Source organism: Ictidomys tridecemlineatus, chromosome 14 (assembly GCF_052094955.1).
Source record: "Ictidomys tridecemlineatus isolate mIctTri1 chromosome 14, mIctTri1.hap1, whole genome shotgun sequence".
In the NCBI taxonomy this organism is placed as follows: Eukaryota; Metazoa; Chordata; class Mammalia; order Rodentia; family Sciuridae; genus Ictidomys; species Ictidomys tridecemlineatus.
This window is the reverse complement of record NC_135490.1, coordinates 64,574,639-64,596,957: the sequence shown is the minus strand read 5'-3', so window position 1 is coordinate 64,596,957 and position 22,319 is coordinate 64,574,639. Positions and strand designations below refer to the sequence as shown.

Sequence of the window (22,319 nt, the reverse complement as noted above, 5' to 3'; positions counted from 1 at the left end):
ATGCAATGAAGCATTACTTTCTTTTACTATTTCTGGGCTACCCATTAAGAACTAAGAAAACAGCATCTAAATTAGCAGTTGATCAGTAACATTTACTGGCTAAAATATTTAGAAACTTACTCATAAATCACTAGCATGATGGGGTAGAGAGAGAAGATGGGAGGGGGGGGGAGGGGGGATAGTAGGGGATAGGAAAGGTAGCAGAATACAACAGTCACTTATATGGCAGTATGTAAAAATGTGGATGTGTAACCGATGTGATTCTGCAATCTGTATTTGGGGTAAAAATGGGAGTTCATAACCCACTTGATTCTACTGTATGAAATATGATATGTCAAGAGCTTTGTAATGTTGTGAACAACCAATAAAAAAAATCACTAGCATGAAAATATATTTTCAGGGGATGTTTTTTTAAAAAGGGAATTTCTAGGAAAAATATAAATTTTCCTTAATTGTGCTGCTAGTGAATCATTTATCAAAGATTTCTATTAAGTATAACAAGCATAATCAAATACATTTAATGTGTATTAATGTATATATTTTTCTTTTAGTAGGGTTAGTGGTGGCTTCTTCCTTTATTCTACAAAGCACCTACATTGATAAGACCATGGATACAGAATCACTGCCAACCATGATGACATTTGGGGGTCTGTGATGTCATCACTGTTAGTATAGATTCTTCATACAATATATTTCTAATGTCTTGGTTATCATTTCATTTAACTTTCACATATTTGAGATTGCTTTCTAATTTCTTCATCAACTACATATTAGTCCTTAATTTCTATTCTGGCAATTTCAGGTGTTTCCATTTGTCCTTTCCTGTCTTTATAGCTCTTACTGCACAAGTTAGAGAAGCAATGTGAGCACCTGTCAACTTCCAAATAGATCCACTCTGGTGTGTCACTAAAGGACTCCTAGAATGATAATGAGTTAAGATGATAGATCCGCTTGACCCCTGTCAGATGGATTTTTTGCAGGAATTCCAGGAATTGCCTAGATTCCTTGCACTGCTATTGTAAATACAATGGTATTCTGGGCCTTCTGATGTATACACTGTGATTTTGTATCCTGAAATGACCTGGGTATTCACTGTTGTTCCACGGTGTAAAGTTACTTTGGTAAATAGCTGTGGGCCACTTTGGGGCAAATTACTGAATAAAAAGCTAGTTATCCTTGCTGGAGCATTATAGGATCTCATGCTCTATTCAGACAAATAGCTATAGCTCTGAGATTGGCTTAGATCTGGAAATTGGCAATGAATTGTAAGTTTTCCACTTAGAGTAACTGGCACCAATCCTGTGCTCTTAATTTTTGGTTATATACATTAAACAATATCATTGAGTGGCCAGATCTATCTAAGCCACAAGTATAAATCTGTGCAGGTCAAGACCCTTAGCTGTCATCTATACCTCACTTCCCATTATGCTAATTGCATCTGTGCTAATTACATTACATGGTAAAATGCTGCCATTTAGCCTTTGTTATTATGCAATCTAATAATCCCATGACATAAAGGAAACCAGCTCCATAATAAAGCCTCCAATGACCAATACCAGTCTATAGAACAAATATATTGTTAAGGTTTTCAATAATGTTTTGAACTTTTCAAGTGGCTGTTTTGAAATTTTGACCCCTAACTCTGCCAAGGTAGTTCTGGCATCTCAACTTCATTTATTGTAGGACAGGTTGTTTCCAATCTACAGGGATCAATTAAGCAGCATGTTAAGATTGGCCTTAGGTTTTCTTTCCAAGGATTGAGGTTATTCATCAGAGAGCCTTCCCTATCAATAAAGAATACTCTATTCAGGTGCATATTTTAACAACTTGGGGTAGCATCCTTAACATCTGACCATGGCATATTCTTATCTATGCATATCAGCAAAATCCTGAAAATTAAAAAGCATAATAATTCTTTATTCCATAATCAGAGAGTGCCTTCTCACTTGAACTGGCCTTACACTTGACACAAATTGTGGTCTAGAACCAAGAGAGGAAGCTGAGTGCAGAGCTTTGGAAGAGCAAGCATTGTCTTGTGAGGCAACTGATCTCAGGTGAAGTTTCATTTGTGGTTAGATGGAGTTTATCCAGATAATCCACAATAATCTCTACCTATTAAAGTTCATAATCTTATTTACTGTTGAAAGGCACTTTGCTATGTACTGTAACATATCCACAAATGTCAGGTTTTACAGGGAGGGTACCTTTGAAGGTCCATTATGCCTACCACCAAGCCACTAGGTATGGGAGTATGGAGGTTATGGAAGGGAAGCAACTACTACATGTGGGTTACTGCACTCTTTATTGCTCCAGCAAACTAACTAAACTAAATCCCACAAGAAACTCTGACAGAGGATATAGAGCAGAGATCAGCAACATTTACTGTAAAGGACCAAAGAGTGCTTATTTCCAAGTTGTTCACAATATGATCTGCACGGCAACTTTTCCACACTTATGTAGTAGCACAAAAGCAGCCATAGATAATATGCAAACAAATGAGCATGTTTGTATTCTAGTAAAAACCTCACTACCAAACAACAATAACAACAACAAAAAAGTGGCAGCTGGATTTAGCCAACTGGCTACAGTGTAAAAAAAAAAAAAAGCTAATGTAGAACATTATTCAGAGAATTTTCTCACAAGACACAGTAATTTGGAACATTTATCTACCAACTGACCATAATGTTTGTCTGAGGGCCAATCATTAGTTCTTGCGTGCATTGAGCCTCCTCTGCTAATGGCTATACACACTGTTAAAGCCACAAGAAGCAGTACTGGACCAAGTCTCTGGTACAGGTAACAAAACACTCTGCAGCAACAGTACATGCTGGTAGGGCACTGACAGTGTCTGTTATAAGTGTCAATCTACCCACAGTCTGTATTTGTGGAAAACCACAGTATGCATATCTAGCCACGTATTGGGTTGTGTCATTTTATCGTTCTTTAAAAATAGTCAGTATTTATTGGCAGGGAGATGGGTACCATATTTAGGTGTAGGAAATGCAAGAGGAATGTGGTACTGTTTATCAGAAGAATAAGAGTTGGGGAATGCATAATAATTGCAAACCTTTGACACACACGCAAAAATGCACACACAGATAAGCAGACTCATAGAAGTTTAATTTTGTGGAGAAGATGATTAAGAGAACTGATAGGGATTTAAGTATGTAAACATGGTAGTCAGCTTCTTTTGTAAGGGGAAGTAATTCATGAGACTGGTGGGAGAAGAATCATAAAGATACTTTATTTTAGATAAATGAGGAGAATTGATAAATATTATGGAACAATGATATTTATAATAGATTAAATATGTGGTCCCACCTGTTGAGAGTAATGTACACTAAAAATCTGACTGATGGAGCTATAATCAAAGGATGAAATAGAAAAAAATTGACCATTCAAAAACTCATAATCACAGGAATGTTTGAGAGTGATCAAATACAACTCATTATAATGCTTAGAAATTCATGCAGCCACAGAAGATAGGGAAAAATTTACAATCAAATTTCACAGATGTTTGTATAGAAAACAAAGAATAAAGCCACATGAGTTAGGAATTGAATAGCAACTAACAAGGACTTAATTTATCCTATATAATCAAACCTATTTAAAGGCATAATTTGCAACAGTTTTGATAAACCAAGCCGTCACCATACACATCTTCTCATTTCAAGTGGTGTTGGAAAGTGATTCATTTACATTTATCTTCATTTTTATATCTGTTATTAACTGAAGACATAGTTGCATATATCATTCTATGTATACCATTACTAACATGTTTTATATTACATCAGAAATGTAGAAATTATTCTCAAACTTCAAATTTATTTTTTTGCTTACCTCTTCATTACCACAGTCACATTCTTCATTAGATTCCAAAATTCCATTACCACAAACTGGTTTATTTTTATATAATGGTTGCAAATATGAAAGGTCTTGAAGACATGGAGCCTCAAAATTTGAAATAAAATTCTTATATTCATACATGCTACAATTGCTAAATATCTTCATACCACTGGCTCTCCTAAAATGAAATAATATTCCTCAGGTAAAAAAAACCCTTGCTAATAAAATATTACATCCATACACAAATCATATAACTCATATAATGATGCATATAAAAATTTATATATTATAAGGGATTAAATCATCATAATTAAATTTCCATTTCAATATTTCTTTAGTATTTTCCCCAAAAGCATTTCTTATAAACTACTTTGGTTTGAATATGTTTTGTACCTTACAAAATCATTTTGCCTTTTAATATCCATTGTAAGTTATTAAGCAGGTGCAAATATAATCAGACTACGGTATTCAGAAATGAGGGCCTTTGAAAGGGAATTAAAATCAGATAGTCAGCAGAGTGCAGCCACCACAATTGAACACTGGTGGATTTCTGAGAAAAGCAAGAGACCAAAGAAAAAGGAGACAGACAGACAGTCTCTCTCTCTCTCTCTCTCTCTCTCTCTCTCTCTCTCTCTCTCTCTCTCTCTCTCCCCCTCTATCCTCCCTCTATCCTCCCTCCCCCCCCCTCTCTCCCCTCTATCCTCCCCCCCTCTCTCTTTCTCTCCCCCCTCTCTCTCTTCCAGTTTCTTGCCATGTGGTGACCTGCATGGCCTCTGGACTTTGCCTTCAGGAGAGCCATCCATGGATGTTCCCCCTCAACCTTGGCCACTGTCAGCTAAAATAAACTTCTTTTCTGTAAAACTTACTATCTGTGTTATTCACAACAGAAAATGGATTAAGACACCAATTTAAAGATGGAAAAAATTATTACATTCATATGTCAAATTCTGAGAAATTCATCATTAGGTGATTTTGGTCATTGTTCAAGCACAAAATGTACTTATCCAAACTATGATGGCTGCAACATCACCAGGTGATATAGTTTTATGGGACTACTATGGTACATGTAGTTTATTGTTGATGGACAGTCATTATGTGGGGCATGAGTATATGTATATATTTGATCCCTAGGTATACATAATTTTAATAGACAATAGAAAGAAAATGTAAAACAATTAATCTCCTGCAGATTAGATTAACATTCTGGTCTAAAAGTTAATTTGAATAAGGTAAGCCAGGGCACTTGTCTCAAAATACTAGATTTCTCAACCAAAGTTCTATGATCGGGGGAATAATTTTTGAAATACAATTATTTTGGGAGAAAGCAGCTTATACTACAGATCTCTTTCTGAATCCCATGGACTTAAAATGAAAAAAAAAAACCTAACTCACTTTTTACTGTATATACTAATCAAAAACTGATATTAAATCAACGAAAGCAACCAACCAGGCTGCCTGAATTCACATTGTTTATTACCACAAATTTGAATGTTTCAAAATGGTCAACAATCCTAGCATGTTTCCTAAAGCATTTCAATTTCCAGTCTCCAGAACAATTGTTTCACACTTTCCTTCAGAAGATGTTACATAGCCAGCTCTTAGTTTTCTCTCAGAGGAAACTGCCATCATCTTTACACCTGCAATTAATTAAACTACATACCTCTCTACATATTTTTCTTCTAACCCCCATCACAATTATTAAATGTACCCAGTCCTAATAAGAACTAGCCCCTATATTATGCACTACAGCTTCCATCCTCTGTGATTTTACTCTTAATTATTGCATCTGACATTATTGCTGCTTCTGTCTTCTCTTTATTTCTCCCTGTCTAGAAATGGTATATAGTGTCTTCCATATATAAAATCCTTCCTTTAATCAAAAATTCCATCTCATACTCTGCAAAATATTGCTCTATTTACTAACTTTATTACCTCTCAAGAATTTATAAAGTGTCTTTAAAAATAATATAAATTATTCATGAAAACTATACTGAATTTATAAAACTTTACTGTAAAGAATACCAATTGTATAGTAATTCATCTAATTTGTTTAGTGCTGATATAAACAGTATTTTCTAAATCCATTTACCTAATAAATTTTTATTTCGATATTGTCTTAATTGTAAGTTGATTCTATTGATATTTCAAGATGGCAAGATAACATCACAAATTAAGGAAAGTTTATTCTTCATCAAATATTTCTTTCTTTTTCTTTCCCTCAGTATAATAGCCAAAGTTGCCAGTACTGTTTTATTATTAAGAGTGATGTTAGATAACTTTGTCTTGGGTAACAAAGACTTCGACAAAAAAGCAATAGCATCATGTATTTACACAATATTCCATAGTTTTCATCAACTTCAAGTTTATCCCTCTAATTCCCTTGAGTGAAAATATCTTACTAATAGTACATATCACTTTCCACACTCTAAGGACACATAGAAAAAATATTACAAATGATATTCTCTTCAAGTATAACATACCTTTCCAACTTGTGTTAGAATATGAAAGAATTTGGAGGGAAATGGATGGCATTAGAGCAGATTATGCTAAGCGAAGCTAGCCAAGCCCTAAAAAACAAATGCCAAATGTCTTCTTTGATATAAGGAGAGTAATTAAGAACAGACTAGGGAAGAAGAGCACGAGAAGAAGACCATCATTAAACAGGGTTGAGAGGTGGGAGGGAAAGGGAGAGAGAAGGGAAATTGCATGGAAATGGAACGAGACCCTCAGGGTTATACAAAATTACATACAAGAGGAAGTGAGGGGAAAGGGAAAAATAATACAAGGGGGAGGAATGAATTACAGTAGGGGGGGTAGAGAGAGAAGAGGGGAGGGGAGGGGAGGGGAGGGGAGGGGGGATAGTAGAGGATAGGAAAGGCAGCAGAATACAACAGACACTAGGATGGCAATATGTAAAGCAATGGAAGTGTAACTGAGGTGATTCTGCAAGCTGTATACGGGGTAAAATGGGAGTGCATAACCCACTTGAATCAAAATGTGAAATATGATATATCAAGAACTATGTAATGGAGGGGTAAGACAAGATAATACAAATGGAAGAAATGATTTACAGTAGAAGGGGTAGAGAGAGAAAAGGGGAGGGGAGGGGAGGGGAGGGGGGATAGTAGAGAATAGGACTGACAGCAGAATACATCAGACACTAGAAAGGCAATATGTCAATCAATGGAAGGGTAACTGATGTGATACAGCAATCTGTATACGGGGTAAAGTTGGGAGTTCATAACCCGCTTGAATCAAACTGTGAAATATGATGTATTAAGAACTGTGTAAGGTTTTGAACGACCAACAATAAAAAAAAAATTCATCAGATCTTAGAAACAACCTCATGAATGTGTATGTGAAATTAAGTAAGAAATAAAAGCCTTACACTGCTTCTTGATTCATTACGCATGTAGCTCTTGGGCAAGAACAATTATTGGTGTCATCATATGTTAATCCTATATTAAGTCCAAGCAGCTGAGCTATAATAACTGAAAATCCCTCCAAACTTATAGCATCTGGATACTAAAATAAAGACAATTGAAGAAAAGAGTATTTTAGTAGAAGAACACAGAAACAACAAATAACTTGAAACATTTTGTTTCTATAAAACTTTACAATTAAATACTTTTTATGTTAAGTATAATTTATAATCATTTTGATTTTCATTGATGTGTATATTGGTGTTAATTTACTGATTAAGTAAAATGAACTAGTATAAAACATTAGCTATGTCAGTCACTAATTTAAAATATAGTATGCACAAATTTTGCAATTTTAAACACATTATTTTTGATGCAATGTAAAATATTTCATTTTAATCAATTCATGCAATTAAAACATTTCAGTGTATTTATGTGACTGTCAGGCACTGTGTAGATGATGGACTTCATCCATACTTAGAGTTTATAGAAAGGGAGAAAAACAAAAGCAGAAATCCACAATAAACTTCTTAAAGGCAAACATTATTAAAAGTTTCTTGAAGAAAACAAAATACTTCAAAAGAGAATTTTATGAAGGAGTATAAGGTAAAATATTAATATAAGGCAGTTACAAAAACCTCTATGGTATGTAGGCTAATATGTTAAGGTTGGGAGATGACGCAACAATATAAATATGGGCAGGGTTCTTGAATGGCTACGTTAATAAATTATGGTCTGAATGAAGGGAAGAAATGACAGGACAGAAACTAGGGATATAAATACAACCATGGTAAAGAAATTTGAGGTGGAAATGATTTAAAGTGGTGGCAAAGCAGAGTGTCAATATATTTCATAATATTTAAATACATTATTCCATATTATTTAACTCTAATGATATTTTACATATTCTTTAATCACTACAAATAAAATTCTTACAGCATTTCTAATTTTGCTATGTGAATTGGCAACCTGTACACTCAGAAAAATGAGAAATTATACCCCATCTGATTCAAATGTATGATATGTCAAGATCATTATACTGTCATGTGTAACTAATTAAAACAAAAAAAATTTATAGTAGAAAATTTTAATTTATACATAGAAAAAAGAAAAAAATATTGTTTGTATGTATATGCATGTGTATGACTGAAAAAGAATACATTGAGCAGTATAGAAAAACTCCTTTGTAGGTATACTTCCCTAATATACTATAATACCTGAGCCTAAATATCCCAGTGTTAGAATTTGAAAGAAAGTTAAAGCAGAACAGGACATGAGTGATGATCTCATTTGGGGGCATAAGGTTTACATCTGGAGGCATTAGTTTACATCTTGGGGCAAGATGTAAAAACCAGAAGCTGGACTTTCAATGCCGGTTAAGAGAAGGGGATGGTCTTCTACTTCTCTAGTTATCCAACTGAAAGTAAGCCTCTAGGATAAAGTCATGTAGAAAAGAGATCCCCTCAAAATAAAATAATCCTAATTAAACTGTTCAAGAAAATGGGATGATAAAAATAATTAGTATGAGTAATAAAAAAGAAAACATCTATAGTTTTTAAAGAGAGGGCTGGAGCTATGGCTCAGTTGTGGAGTGCTTGTCTCACATGTGTGAGGCCCTGGGTTCAATCCTCAATATCTTTGATATGTATATATATATATTTATCTAAAACTAAAACATGTTTTAAAAAGAGATATGATGTATGTGTGAAGAGAGAAAAAATTAACAAAATAAGGGAATATACAAATTATTTGTAGAGACTGCAATCTTTAGCATTAACTTGAATATTTGCTTCAAATAATAAAGAAATTTGACACATAAATTCTGCTCCTTTGCACATGATACAAAAAGCAGCTACTCAATAATGTTGAAGAATTAAACAAAGCTGGCAAATTTATTTACATGGGAATCAGGCTCAAAAAAATAATTGTAGAGAGTATAATTTTTGTGACATTTATCATGGAGACATTTGGAATTTGCATGCCATAAGTATTCATAAAAAAATTTTCCCACCTTTAACCTGGGAAGAGTCAAATATGAGTATGAAGAAATGATAGCTCTGGGTATGTAGAAATGTAAAAAGAGAAAGATCCAGAGTGAGGATCTTCTAAATTCTGTCTCCCAAGTTTCTGATGGCATCTGGACACATTCATGCATGGAACAGCCTCAACACAACTGAGGGGAGACTTATTATCCAAAATACAAAATTGCTGTTCTGAACATAAACAAGAAATTTTCTGATAAAACAAATTTTTTTAAAAATCAAAGAACTGATGTTATCAAGATGACAAGTGGATCTAACTTTCACACTCCCTGAGAAATACTAATTAAACAACTATCCATAGGAAATCATTTTAATAGCTTATTAATAGCGTTCAGTTTGGAAGCCCTTATAACCTGTTGGGGAAAAGTTCCCAGAATTGCCACCCGAAAAAGAGTTTCATATCACCTGAACAACCCTCCTCCAAATTGACACAGTTTAAGCCTAGGAGACATCCTCTCAGGCTGTGTTCTACTCCAAGACAAAGAGAACAAAACAAGCATTTTACTTCAACAGGATTTTCTATCTAGCCTCACCCATAATGTTGAGGGTACAGGAAGAACTAGATCACCTGGGGATTACTAAGAGCAAACAAAATGGTCAGGTACCCACAAGACCACCCTGCAGATCTCAATAACTGGCACATGGACCCAGTCAGCCAATCTTTCCAAAGATCCTATCAGTTAGTTAGCTAACTGAGAGCTACAGCCAGTCAATGGCCTACAGGCCACTGAAACAGGTGTTCCATGTGATCCTATTTCCATCATACTTGATAGGTAGCATGTATATCTCAGTAGATCTCGGCTATTGGTTTGAGACTGCTCCTTCAGGAGAGATTGCACCCATCATGTTGCCACCTCAGTGCACCGTTCTAGGGAATAGTAGTGGGTGATCATCACACATTGTATGGAATGGCAAAGCATAAGAAGAGAGAAGTGGGTGCATTCATGAACTAGTTTATTAGTGAGATTAGTGAGATCTCTCAAAATTTTATACACACTATTTTAAAAAAGTTCTTCTCTGCTGAAGCCAGTCCATAAACCATGAATAAAGTGACTAATCCTCCAACTATATAGGAATCAATGTGAGGCTACACAAGTCAAGAAGAATCAACAAAATATAATTCCTTCAAAGAAATTAATAGAGATGCAGCAATAATGTCAAAGGGATATAAGTTTATAAAGTCCTTGGCAAAGAATTAATAAAGCTCTTAAAAAAACTTCATGAGCTATAAAAGTAGAAAAAGAAAACTAAATAAACTAAGGAAAACAATATATAAGCAAAATTAAACAATTATAAAGAAGTAGAAATTTAGAAGAATCAGAAATCCTGGAGCAAAAAAATACAATGACTGAACTGGAAAATTTAGTAGAGTTTTAATAGCATATTCAATGAAATGGAAGAAAGAACCTAAAGACAGACCATTTAAAATTATCCAGTTAGGAGAGCCAAAAATTAAAAATAAAAAGAATGAGAAAAGGTTATAGGACTTATTGGACACCACCAAGTATACATGTGTATATTTCACAGAGTAACAGGTAAGAGAGAGGAAAACAAGAGGATAGCATATTTAAATAAATAATGACAGACATTTTCTCAAATTTTGTAAAATCAATGAATAGTTTAATTCACGAAGCCCCTAATCTTCAAATGCAGTGAAACAAAATAACCCTACACCAAGATATATAATAAATTTCCAAAAGTCGAAGAGAAGGAGAATTTTGAAAGCAGCCAAGAGAAAAGTGACTTGTCACGTGCAAGAAGGCTTCTGTAATACTTTCAGTAAATTTCACAGTTGAAATCTTGTAGGTGAGAAGAGAGGAAGATGATATATTCAAAGTATTAGAAGAAAAAAAAGATAGCAAAGAACACTTTACCTGTAAAAGCTGTCTTTAAAGAATGAAGGAGTGATAAAGACTTCCCCAGACAAACATAAAGTTAAGGAGTTCATCACCAGTAGACCCGCCTTTCAAGAAGTAATGAAAGGAATTTTTCATGCTTAAATAAAGACCTTAAACAGGAACATGAAAGCATACATAAGTGTAAATAACTCTCTGTGTATACTTAAAGACAAATTATCAGCTTAAAACAACTGATATAAATAGAAAAGATTCAGTGCAAACCCCACGGAAACCATAAAAATTTTACAATAGTTATAGAAAAGGCAAAGAGAAAAGAATCAAAACACACCTGTCCAACAATAACCAAAATCATCAGGAGAGGGTGGGGGAGAGAAAGAAAGAAGGAAGAAAAAATAAACGAAGAAAGGCAATACTTCACAAAATATGCTGTCTAAAAAAGACATATCAGATTTTAGGACATACACAGCCTAAAAGTGAAGGGAAAGATACAGACATTCCAAATAAATGTTAACCAAAAGTATGCAGAAGTGACTACACTCATGTGAGATAAAGTAAAGTTTAAGTTCAAAAAAACTTCACAAGACATAATTAAAGTCTTTATCTAATGATAAAACAGTCAATTAAATAGAAAAAAAATAAAACAATTATGAATACACATTCACCCAATATCAGAGTATTAAAATACACAAAACAATGATAGAACTGAGGGAACAAAGAGCAATATAATAGTAGTAGGAAACTTGAATATCACATTTCTAAAAACCAGTAAGGAAAAAATACAATTTAACAATACTATTCCAAATGAGGTGTGTGTGTGTGTGTGTGTGTGTGTGTGAAACTTTCTACCCAATAGCACATTTCTCTCAATTGCACATAAAACACTGTCTAAGGTAAATCACATTGGTCACAAAAAAAGGTACAAACAATCCCCAATTTAAACTTGCTTCCCAAGTTTAAACTTTGATTTTTGACTTCATGATGGTGAACAAATGTTATGTCTTCAGTAGAAACTTTACTTCAAAGTTTGAATTTTAGTTCTTCCCAGGCTGGTGACATGTAGTACCATAGTCTCTCCTTAATGGGATTCATTGTGATATTGCCATACATGTAATCATTGTGCATTGATCACGTCCATCCATTTTACTTCTATCCTCAGCTTCATTTTCCTCTCCTCCACAGCACACTTCCCAGTCCTTAAAAGTCATTCTCAATTTCTTTCTGTCCCCGTCCTCCTAACCTTCTCTGTCTCTAGTGACCACCAATCTGTTCCGTACTTCTACAATTGGACCTACTAGTTTCCGTAAATGAGTGAAAACATGTGATGCTTGTCTTTCTCTGTCTGGCTTATTTCACTCAATGTAAGATTCTCCAGTTCAATGCACATTGCTGCACAAGACAAGATTTCATCATTTTATAGCTATGTAGTATCCATGTGTGCTAATATGCACATTTTTTATCCACTCATCCAATGAAGGACATCCAGGTTGATTCCTTATTTTGGCTATTGTGAATACTGCTGGAAAAATTGGAGGTGCAAGTGTTTTGTTTTGTTTTGCCATAAAGATTTAATTGTATTTGGGTCTGTACTTAGTAGTGGAATTGATAGATTATAGAATAGTTCTATTTTTAGTCTTTTGAGTAATCTCCATACTATGTTTCATAAAGTCTTTACAAATTTATATTTCCACCAACAGAGTATGAGAGTTCTTTTTACACATTCGCATCAACATTTGTTATTTCTTGTATCTTTGATAATAGCCACTTTCACTGTGGTAAGATGATATCTCATTTGATTTTGATTTGCATTTCTCTGTTGATTAATGAAACTGTGCACTTTTTTCAAGTGCTTGTTCACCTTTTCTATGGCTTATTTTGAGAAGTGTCTGTTTACTTCTATGAAGAAAGTTATCAAATTTTGAAGGGAATTGCACTGAATCTATGGATTACTTTGGATACTATGATCATTTAAATAATATGATTCTTTTCGTGAACACAAGATTAATATGATTCTTTTCGTGAACACAAGATTTATTTCCAATGTTGTGTCCTTTATAATTTTATTAGTGGTATATTGTTTATCAGAAATCTTTTACTTTCTTGGTTAAGCTTTTTTCCTAAACATCCTATTTTTTGTAGCCATTGTGAACTGGATTGATTTCTTAATTTTTCATCAAGTTCATTATTTCTATATAGAAATCCTACCATTTTTTGTATGTTGAGTTTCTATCCTGACAGTTAACTAAATTCTTTTCTAAGTTAATTTCTAGTAACTTTATGACTAAGTATTTAGGTTTTCCTATGTATGGAAGCATGTCATCCACAAATATGAATAACTGAATTTTATCCTGTCCAATCTAGATGACTTTTCTTTCTTTGTCTTCATAAGTGCTCTGGCTAAGACTTCCAGTACTATATTAAATAAGAGTGGTGAAAGTGGATTTCCTCATTATTACTTTGTTCTGAGTAGAAGCAGTGAGTTACATATCCCAGTGAGCCATGTGACCACAAGGGTAAAATACTAATATTCTAGAGTATACTGTGCTCTTAAGTTATGATATTTCATACGTTAAGTGTAATAAAAGCATTTACCATTTCCAGTATTCTAACTGGTAATGACTTCATCATGATAGAATCCCATCATAAGTAAAGGAGCATCTCTAGTTACAAATTTGAGATCAATATAATTCCAAGTATCTGTTCTAAATGTAATGAAATAAAACCAGAGGCAAATAAGAGGGGAAAATGAGAAAAATTTATGAATACAAGAAAACTAAATAACACAATCTGAAAGTAACATTGAGTCCTAAAAGGAATTTTTAAAATATCTCAACATGATTTGGAAGATGAAAGATTGTTCTAGGTAGTGACTCCTAATATCCTCACAACACAGAAAAGAGGCAGCAAAGGAAAAAGGAAAATTGAGAGATGAAAAAAAAATACCCTAAGACTCAATAGTGTACAGTCTGAGACCTGGAGAGACTGAAAGATAGGATACAAACTAAGAGAATACAAACTCAGAGAAAACAAACTCAAAAGTGCCCTAACCCAGAATCCAAACCTGTGGGTGAGAAGGGGGACAGGTAACCGAGAAAGGGGTCGGGAGTGTATATTCTCTTTAGCTCACCTACTTAAAAACTGTTGGAAAGACAAAGTCTAAAGCATGATGGCAACATAAGGCTCCTTAAAACAACACAACCAACTTAAAAACAAATTGTGGAAAGAAAATTGAGTCGGGCATCTGCAGCCATCTTGTGGAGCCCTCAGCCAGCCAGTCACCCCCTTAAGTCTGCATGGCATCATTCCACTCCCAGGTAACTGTAGTGGTACCTCTAAGAATCTGCCCAGAAATATCTAGAAGGACCACTACTAGCCAAAAATCACTGAAAACTTCTCTCCCTCCCCCTTGCTACAAACAAAGGGAACTAACAAGTGTTGGGAATCTGTGCTGTAAAGTGCACTTAGACCCTCTAAGCTCTGAGCAGCATCCAGTAGCCAGGAACAGATACATAATGAACCATAGCAAACATTGGGCACCTCAGAGCCTGAATCCTGAACTTCTGCACAATAGAAACAGCCAAGCTCACAACACTCCATCCTCTGAGCAGTCAGCTGCAGTTCCCTGAGCTGACAAACCAGAATCTTCTGGTAGGAGGTTCATAGCAACTAGGGAATTGGCACCTGTTCCACTGCAACTCAGGAGAGATCTCCAGGGCAAAACTGATGGATATCTGCTAAATGTCCAAACTCCAGTGAAAGCCAAACCATGATTCAACAAGAATTTTTTTTTACTTTGACATGGTATACTATAAACAACTTTAATGTCAACTTTGATCAGATAAATAACTCTAAGTAGAGTGGGAATTGTTAAACCAATAGTCAACAGTGTACCTTCAACACATCTATATGTACTTCATTTAATGCTTTAGATCATTATTTGGAATTAATCTTCCTATATTTGTTACCATAGCTCTAGCTTATACCTCTTCTCTTACCTCCTATTTGTTCTCTTGCAATATTGTCTATTACCTCAAATACCATTATTCATATATCTATCCTTTCTATCTTGGTATAAATTATCCTTTTATAGCTACACCCTCAATTTTCCTCTCACCAATTTGCCCAATCTTTCTTCCTCTCCTGCTTTTATCCCACTTAATAAAGAAATAATAATTTTACCAAGTTTACCAACTAATTTTTTTGGCTTATTCCAGAACTTTATTATATGTTTATACCTGAATTTGAGAAATCACAGGGAACAATTGCAACAAGTTTTTGTTACTTATCAGTTTAAATAGCATGGAGCTTGGCTCAGAAGTGATTATAGCAAATAGCCCTATTAAAGTGGTGCTAATATTGGGATGAACCAGAGGTCATATATTGAATTATAATATTATTATCTGGGATATTCTCCCAACCCAGGGCTTTTAAGAAAAAGAATCTCACATGGTAGTCCTTCACTTAAAAGAAGCCAGAACTATACCAATTTGATGGGTAGACATAAAATCAATATACAAAAACAAAGGATCAAACCATCCCAAATAGCACATAATGCTTCAACAACAGACTCCATTGATACCACAGTGGAGTAAATGCCAGAAAGATTTTAGAAAGTTCATTGTAAAACTGTTTGAGAGCTACAGAAAGTCAGAAGGAATGAAATCAGAGAGGAAAAAAAAAACAGGAAGTGAACATCACTTGAATAAATAGAGAGAGATTATGAAAAAAAAACAGAAATTCTTGAAATGAAGGAACCAATAAGTCAAATTAAAAATTCAAATAATCAACAATATATTATACCAGTTTGAAGATAGATTTTCAGGCCTTGAAGACAAAGTATATAATCTTAAAATTAAAGTCGAGCATAGAAAAGGCTAAGAGACCATGAACAGAATATTCAAAAAATCTGCGATAACATTAAAAGGCCAATTTTAGGACTCATTGGGATAGATGAAGGCTCTGAAATACAAACTAACATAATGCATGCCATTTTCAATAAAATAATATCAGAAAATTTCTCAGACCTTAAGAATGAAATGGAAATTAAAATACAGGAAGCATATAGGACTCCAAATATACAAAATCACAATAGATCCAATCCAAGACACATTATTAAGAGAGCTCGTGTATAATGGCATAATTTGCCATGAACATAGTTATGAAAAATTGTGCTGTGAATGGATAATGATGAATGTAATGCATTCCACTATTGTCATGTATGAAATTAATTAATTAATTAAAAATTTTTAAAAATGAAGTTCCAGTCTGGGCATTAAAAAATGCCCAACATATAATAAGGGTATAATCTTAAAAGCTACAAGAGAAAAATGGCTGATCAAATTTAGAGATAAATGAAACCAGATTTATTATCCCAGAACCTGAAGGCCAGAGGGCTTAATAATATATACCAAGCTATGAATGAAAATGGGTGCCAACCAAGAGCACTATTCCCAGAAAAACTAACTTCAGATTTAAAAAGAAAATAAAAACTTTCCATGATTAATAAAAGTAAAAAGAATTTGTAACTAGAAAGCCTGGACTACAAAACATACTCAATAAAGTATTTCAAGAAGAAGAAATAAAAATGAAAACCAGCATAGGAAGGAATTACACTAGAATAATAATCAATTAAAGGAAAATCAAGTTCAATTTAAACACTAGAAAGAAATCAAAATGGCAGGAAATAAAAAAATCATCTCTCAATAGTAACACTGAATATAAACAGTCTAAACTATTCAAACAAAAGAAATCAATTGGCAGATCAGATTAAAAAACATGACCTAGCAATATGCTGTTTGTTAGAAACTCACCTCAAAAACAAAGACAACAGCAGACTGAAGGTGAAAGGTGAGAAAATACAGATCATTCACGTGGATCTCTTAAACAAGCAGGGATAACTATTCTCATAACATATAAAGTAGATTTTGAGCCAAAATTAATCACAAGAGACAAAGAAGGTCATTTAATACCACTTAAGGGTATCAATATGACAAAGCAATCATAAATATTTATGCTCCAAATGACGGAGCATCTACATATATCAGATTTTATTGATATAAATAATCTAAGACAACAAGACAATTATACTGGGTGAATTTAACATGCTTTTGTCACCATTGGATACATCATCCAAACAAACACTAATTAAAGATTCTACAGAACTGAAAAATACAAATTATAATATGGACTTAACAAATATCTGTAGAATATTGCGTCCATCAATAACTGAATATATTTTCTTCTTATAACTATATGGAATATTTTCTAAAATGGGCCATATTTTAGATCACAAAGAAAATATTAGCAAATACAAAACGAAAAAAGATAATACATTGCATTCTATCAAATTATAATGGAATGAAATTAGAAATCAATGATAAAATTAAAAAACAGAAACCATGCTAACTCTTAGAGAGTAAATAATACATATTTGAATGATAAATGGATAGCAGAAGAAATAAAACAAAAAACTATTTAGAAATAAATGTGAATAGTGATACAACATATCAAAATTTCTATGACAGAAGGAAGGCAATTCCTTGAGAGCTACCCAAAGCTCCTAACATTACACATTGCAACTCTAGTATATAACTGAGGGATAAACTGCACAATGTTGCTAACTCTGTAACCTGCTTAATGGCACAATGAACAATAATGCACTACTGATGAGAAGAAAATTCATAGCATTGAAATCTTACATTAAACAAATAAAAAGAAACTAAATAAATAATTTTATGTTACACCCCAAGGCCCTAGAGAAAGAACAAACCAACAGCAAATTCAGTAGAAGCCAAGAAATAATTAAAATCAGAGCCAAATCAATAAAATTGAGATTTAAAAGGCAAGACAAAGGATCAACAAAACAAAAAGTTGGTTTTTTGAAAGGATAAACAAAATTCATAAACCCTTAGCCAAACTAACCAAAAGAAAGAGGGAAAATTCTCAAATCATCAAAATACAAGATAAAAAAGTAAATAACATCATAGGCACTATTGAAATCCAGAGGGTCATTAGAAACAATTTTAAAAATGTATATTCAATAAGCTAGAAAATCTGAAGATATGGACAAATTTCTAGAGACATATGGCTAACCCAAATTGAACCAGGGGATATAGAAAACTTAACCAGATCAATTTCATGTAATACAATTGAAGCAATAATCAAAATACTTCCATTAAAGAAAAACCCAGGACCAGAAAGAATCTCAGCCAAGTTCTACCACACCTCTACAGAAGAACTAATATCAATCTGCAAATTATTCCATGAAATAGAAAAAGTGGAATTCTTCAAAACTGATTCTATAAAGTTAGTATCATCATGATACCGAAACCAGGCAAAGATATCAAAGAAAGAAAAATTTAAACCAATATCCTTGATGAACACATATACAAATATTCATAACAAAATACTGGCAAATTGCATACAAAACAGATTAAAAAGATAGGATACCAAGATCAAGTGAGTTTCATTCAATCACTTGATCATGGTATCCTATCTTTTTAATCTGTTTTTGTATGCAAGTTTCCTTCAATATACGTATCAATAAATATAATTCATCACATAAATACACTTAAAGAGAAAAAAATCAGATAACTAACTCATCAATAAAGAAAATACTTTTGACAAAGTACTGCATCCATTCATATTTAAAACACTAGAAAAACTAGGGATAAAAGGAACTTACCTCAACATTGTAAGGGCTATATTTGACAACCCCAAGGCCAATATTCAGAAGAAAGGCAGATTGAAAGCATTTCCTCCAAAAACAGGAACAAGAGAAGGATGCCCATTTTCACTACTTCTTTTTTTTTTAAATACATGACAATAGTGGAATGCATTACGCTCATTATTACCCATATACAGCAGGATTTTTATAACATTTTCACTACTTCTATTCATCATAGTCCTTGAAATTCTAGCCAGAACAATTAGGCAAGAAAAAGGAAATAAATGGATATAAATAGGAAAAGAAGAGTTCAAACTATCTCTGTTTGCCAATGACATGATCCTATATTTAGAAACCCCAAATCCCCCAGTAGAATTCTAGACCTAATAAATAAATTCAATAAAGTAGCAGGATACAAAATCCAGAGCCATAAATCAATTGCATCCTATGGTCCAATGTTGAATTTGCTGAAAAATAAATTAGAAAAACTATCCTATTCACAATAGCATCAAAAAAGTTAAATACTTAGGAACCAATCAAACAAATGAGGAGAAGGACCTCTATAATGAAAACTATAGAACGCTAAAGAAAGAAATTGAAGAAGATCTTAGATTATGGAAAGATCTACCATGTTCTTGGATAGACAATTAATATTGTCAAAATGGTTATACTATCAAATGCACTATGCAGATTCAATGCAATTTCCATCAAAATCCCAATGACATTCTTCATAGAAATAGAAAGGGCAGTTATGAAATTCACTTGAATAAACAAGAGACACAGAAAAGTCAAAGCAGTCCTTGTCAAGGAAAGCAAAGCAGAAGGCATCAAAATAACAGAACCTCAAATTATACTACAGAGGTATAAAAACAAAAATAGCATAGTACTGGCACCAAAACAGACATGATGATCCATGGTAGAATAGAAGACATAGAGACAAATACACATGAATACAGTTATCTCCTACTAGACAAAGGTGCCACAAACATATATTGGAGAAAAGATAGCCTTTTAATACATGGTGCTTGAAAACTGGAAATCCATCTGTTGTTGAATGAAATTAAACCACTATCTCTCACCCTGCACAAAAATAAACTCAAAGGGTTTCAAAAACCTGGAAGTTACTCCAGAAACCTTGCACATACTAGAAGAAAATGTAGGTCCCACAATACAACATATCAACTCAGGCACTGACTTCCTTAACAAGACTCCTAAAGTACAAGAAGTAAAATCAAAAATCAATAAATGGGATGGCATCAAATTAAAATGCTTCTTCACATCAAAATGAAGAGCATGAAGAAAGCTAACAGAATGGGAGAAAAGCTTTGCCACCTGCTCCTCAGAGAGGGCATTAATGTCCAGGATATACAAAGGTGTTGAGAAAACTCAACACCCAAATAAATAATCCAATCAATAAATGGACAAAGGAACTAAACAGACACTTATCAAAAGAAGAAATACAAAAGGTCAACAAGTATATGGAAAAGTGTTCAACATCTATAGCAATCAGGAAAATGCAAATCAGAACTACACTGAGATTCCATGTCACCCCAGTCAAAATGGCAATAATTAAGAATACAAGTAACTGTAAATGTTGGTGAGGATGTGGTAAAAAGGGTATTCTCATATATTTGTTTGTGGAACTGCAAATTGGTACAACCAGCCTAGCAACTAGTATGGAGATTCCTCAAAAACTAGGAATGGAACCACCATATGACCTAGTTATCCTCAGCTTGAATCCATAGAAATTATAATCAGCAAACTACAGAGACACAGTCGCATTGATGTTTATAGAAGTAAAAATCGCAATAGTGAATCTGCAGAGCCTACCTAGGTGCCGTTCAACAGATGAGTGCATAAAGAAAATGTGATATATGTACATGATGGAGTATTACTCAGCCATAAAGAAAAATGATTTTATGGCATTTCCCTGCAAATGAATGGATCTGGAGACTATCATGCTAAGTGAAATAACCAGTCCCCCAAATCCAAAGGTAAAATATTTTTCTCAGATATGTGGAAGCTAGTCCAAAACATGGGGATGAGGGAAATTTAATTTAAAAAATAGAAGAAATATCAGTGGAGTAGACAAAAGGGAATGGAGGGAAGGGAGGAGGAGGAATGCGATCGGGAAGGACAGTGGAATGAATTTGACCAAACATTTCTATGTACATTTATGAATATACCAAGGTGAATCTCACCATCATGTCCATCCACAAGACACTAATGAATAAATAAATGAATCAATGAACTATAAGTAAATAGCAGAAAAGATCAGTAGAGTTCAAAGAAGGGAACATGAAGAAGGAGAAAGGGATGGGAGAGGAAATATTAGGGACTAACCTATTAGTTTATTATTTATAATTAAGTCCAAATGCATCCTATTGTCAACTATAATTAAAAAGTACCAATAAAAATATCTCAACACAAATTAAAATGAAAATGAAAACCAAACATGACCACACCATGGGATGCAGCATAAGTAGTACTAAGAGGGGAATTTATAACAATAAAAATCTATATTTTAAAAAAATGATCTCAACTAAGTGACCTAACTTTACAACTCAAGGAATTAGAAAAAAGAGGAACAAGATAAATCTAACACTAGCGGAAGGCAATAACAACAATCAGAACAGAAAGAAATAAATTATAGAACAGAAAAATAATAGAAAAAAGCAACCTAGGTGTTGGCTCTTTTTTAAAAAAATAAAATTTACAAAACCTTAGCTACATTAACAAAGAAAGAAAGAGTAACGAAAGGGAGACTTTTTAAAGGAGATATCACATAAACAAAAACGATCATAATGAACTATTACATACAGTTATGTGCCAACACATTAGATAATCTAAAGGAAATGGTCAAGATTCAAGAAACATAAAACCTACAAAAACTGAATCATGAAGAAATAGAAAATCCAAATCAGGGCCTGGGGATGTGGCTCAAGTGGTATCGCGCTTGCCTAGCATGCGTGCGGCCCGGGTTCGATCCTCAGCACCACATACAAACAAAGATGTTGTGTCTGCCGAGAACTAAGAAAAAATAAATAAATGTTAAAATATTAAAAAAAAAATCCAAATCAATCTATTACACATAAAGTGATTTCATCTTATTTGAACAAACTTGCAACAAAGAGCAGCCCAGGACTGGAAGATTTCACAATTGAATTCTACAAAATACTCAAAGAATTAATATCATTCTTTTTTAAAATTTTCCAAAAGATGGATACAGAAGGATCTATGATGAGTACAGATGGAAAAGTCCTCAATGAAGTTCTAGTAAACTATATTAATTTAGTATGAACTAACAATTATTTTGTTCTTTTTGTTCTAGAAACATTAGTATCCTTCTCTCCACATTTTCCCTGGTACATACATACCAATATGAATTAGCACATGAAAACTATATGAAATTCAAGTTTCAAGATTCATAAAGTTTTGTTGCAACATAGTTGGCTTGCATTACAATGGCAAAATATAGTAGTCACTC

At 33.5% G+C, this 22,319-nt stretch overlaps 1 protein-coding gene across 1 annotated transcript in view; it reads right to left on the bottom strand.

Annotated features, from left to right (window-relative positions):
• LOC101971294 (disintegrin and metalloproteinase domain-containing protein 18) overlaps positions 1–22,319 on the bottom strand; it is a 142,841-nt gene that overhangs the window by 69,805 nt on the left and 50,717 nt on the right. The window contains exons 11-12 of the mRNA XM_078031361.1: positions 7,235–7,371; positions 3,841–4,024 (exon numbers count right to left, since the gene is read on the bottom strand). Coding sequence (XP_077887487.1) covers positions 3,841–4,024; positions 7,235–7,371 — 321 coding nt within the window. The remainder of the gene's footprint in view (positions 1–3,840; positions 4,025–7,234; positions 7,372–22,319) is intronic.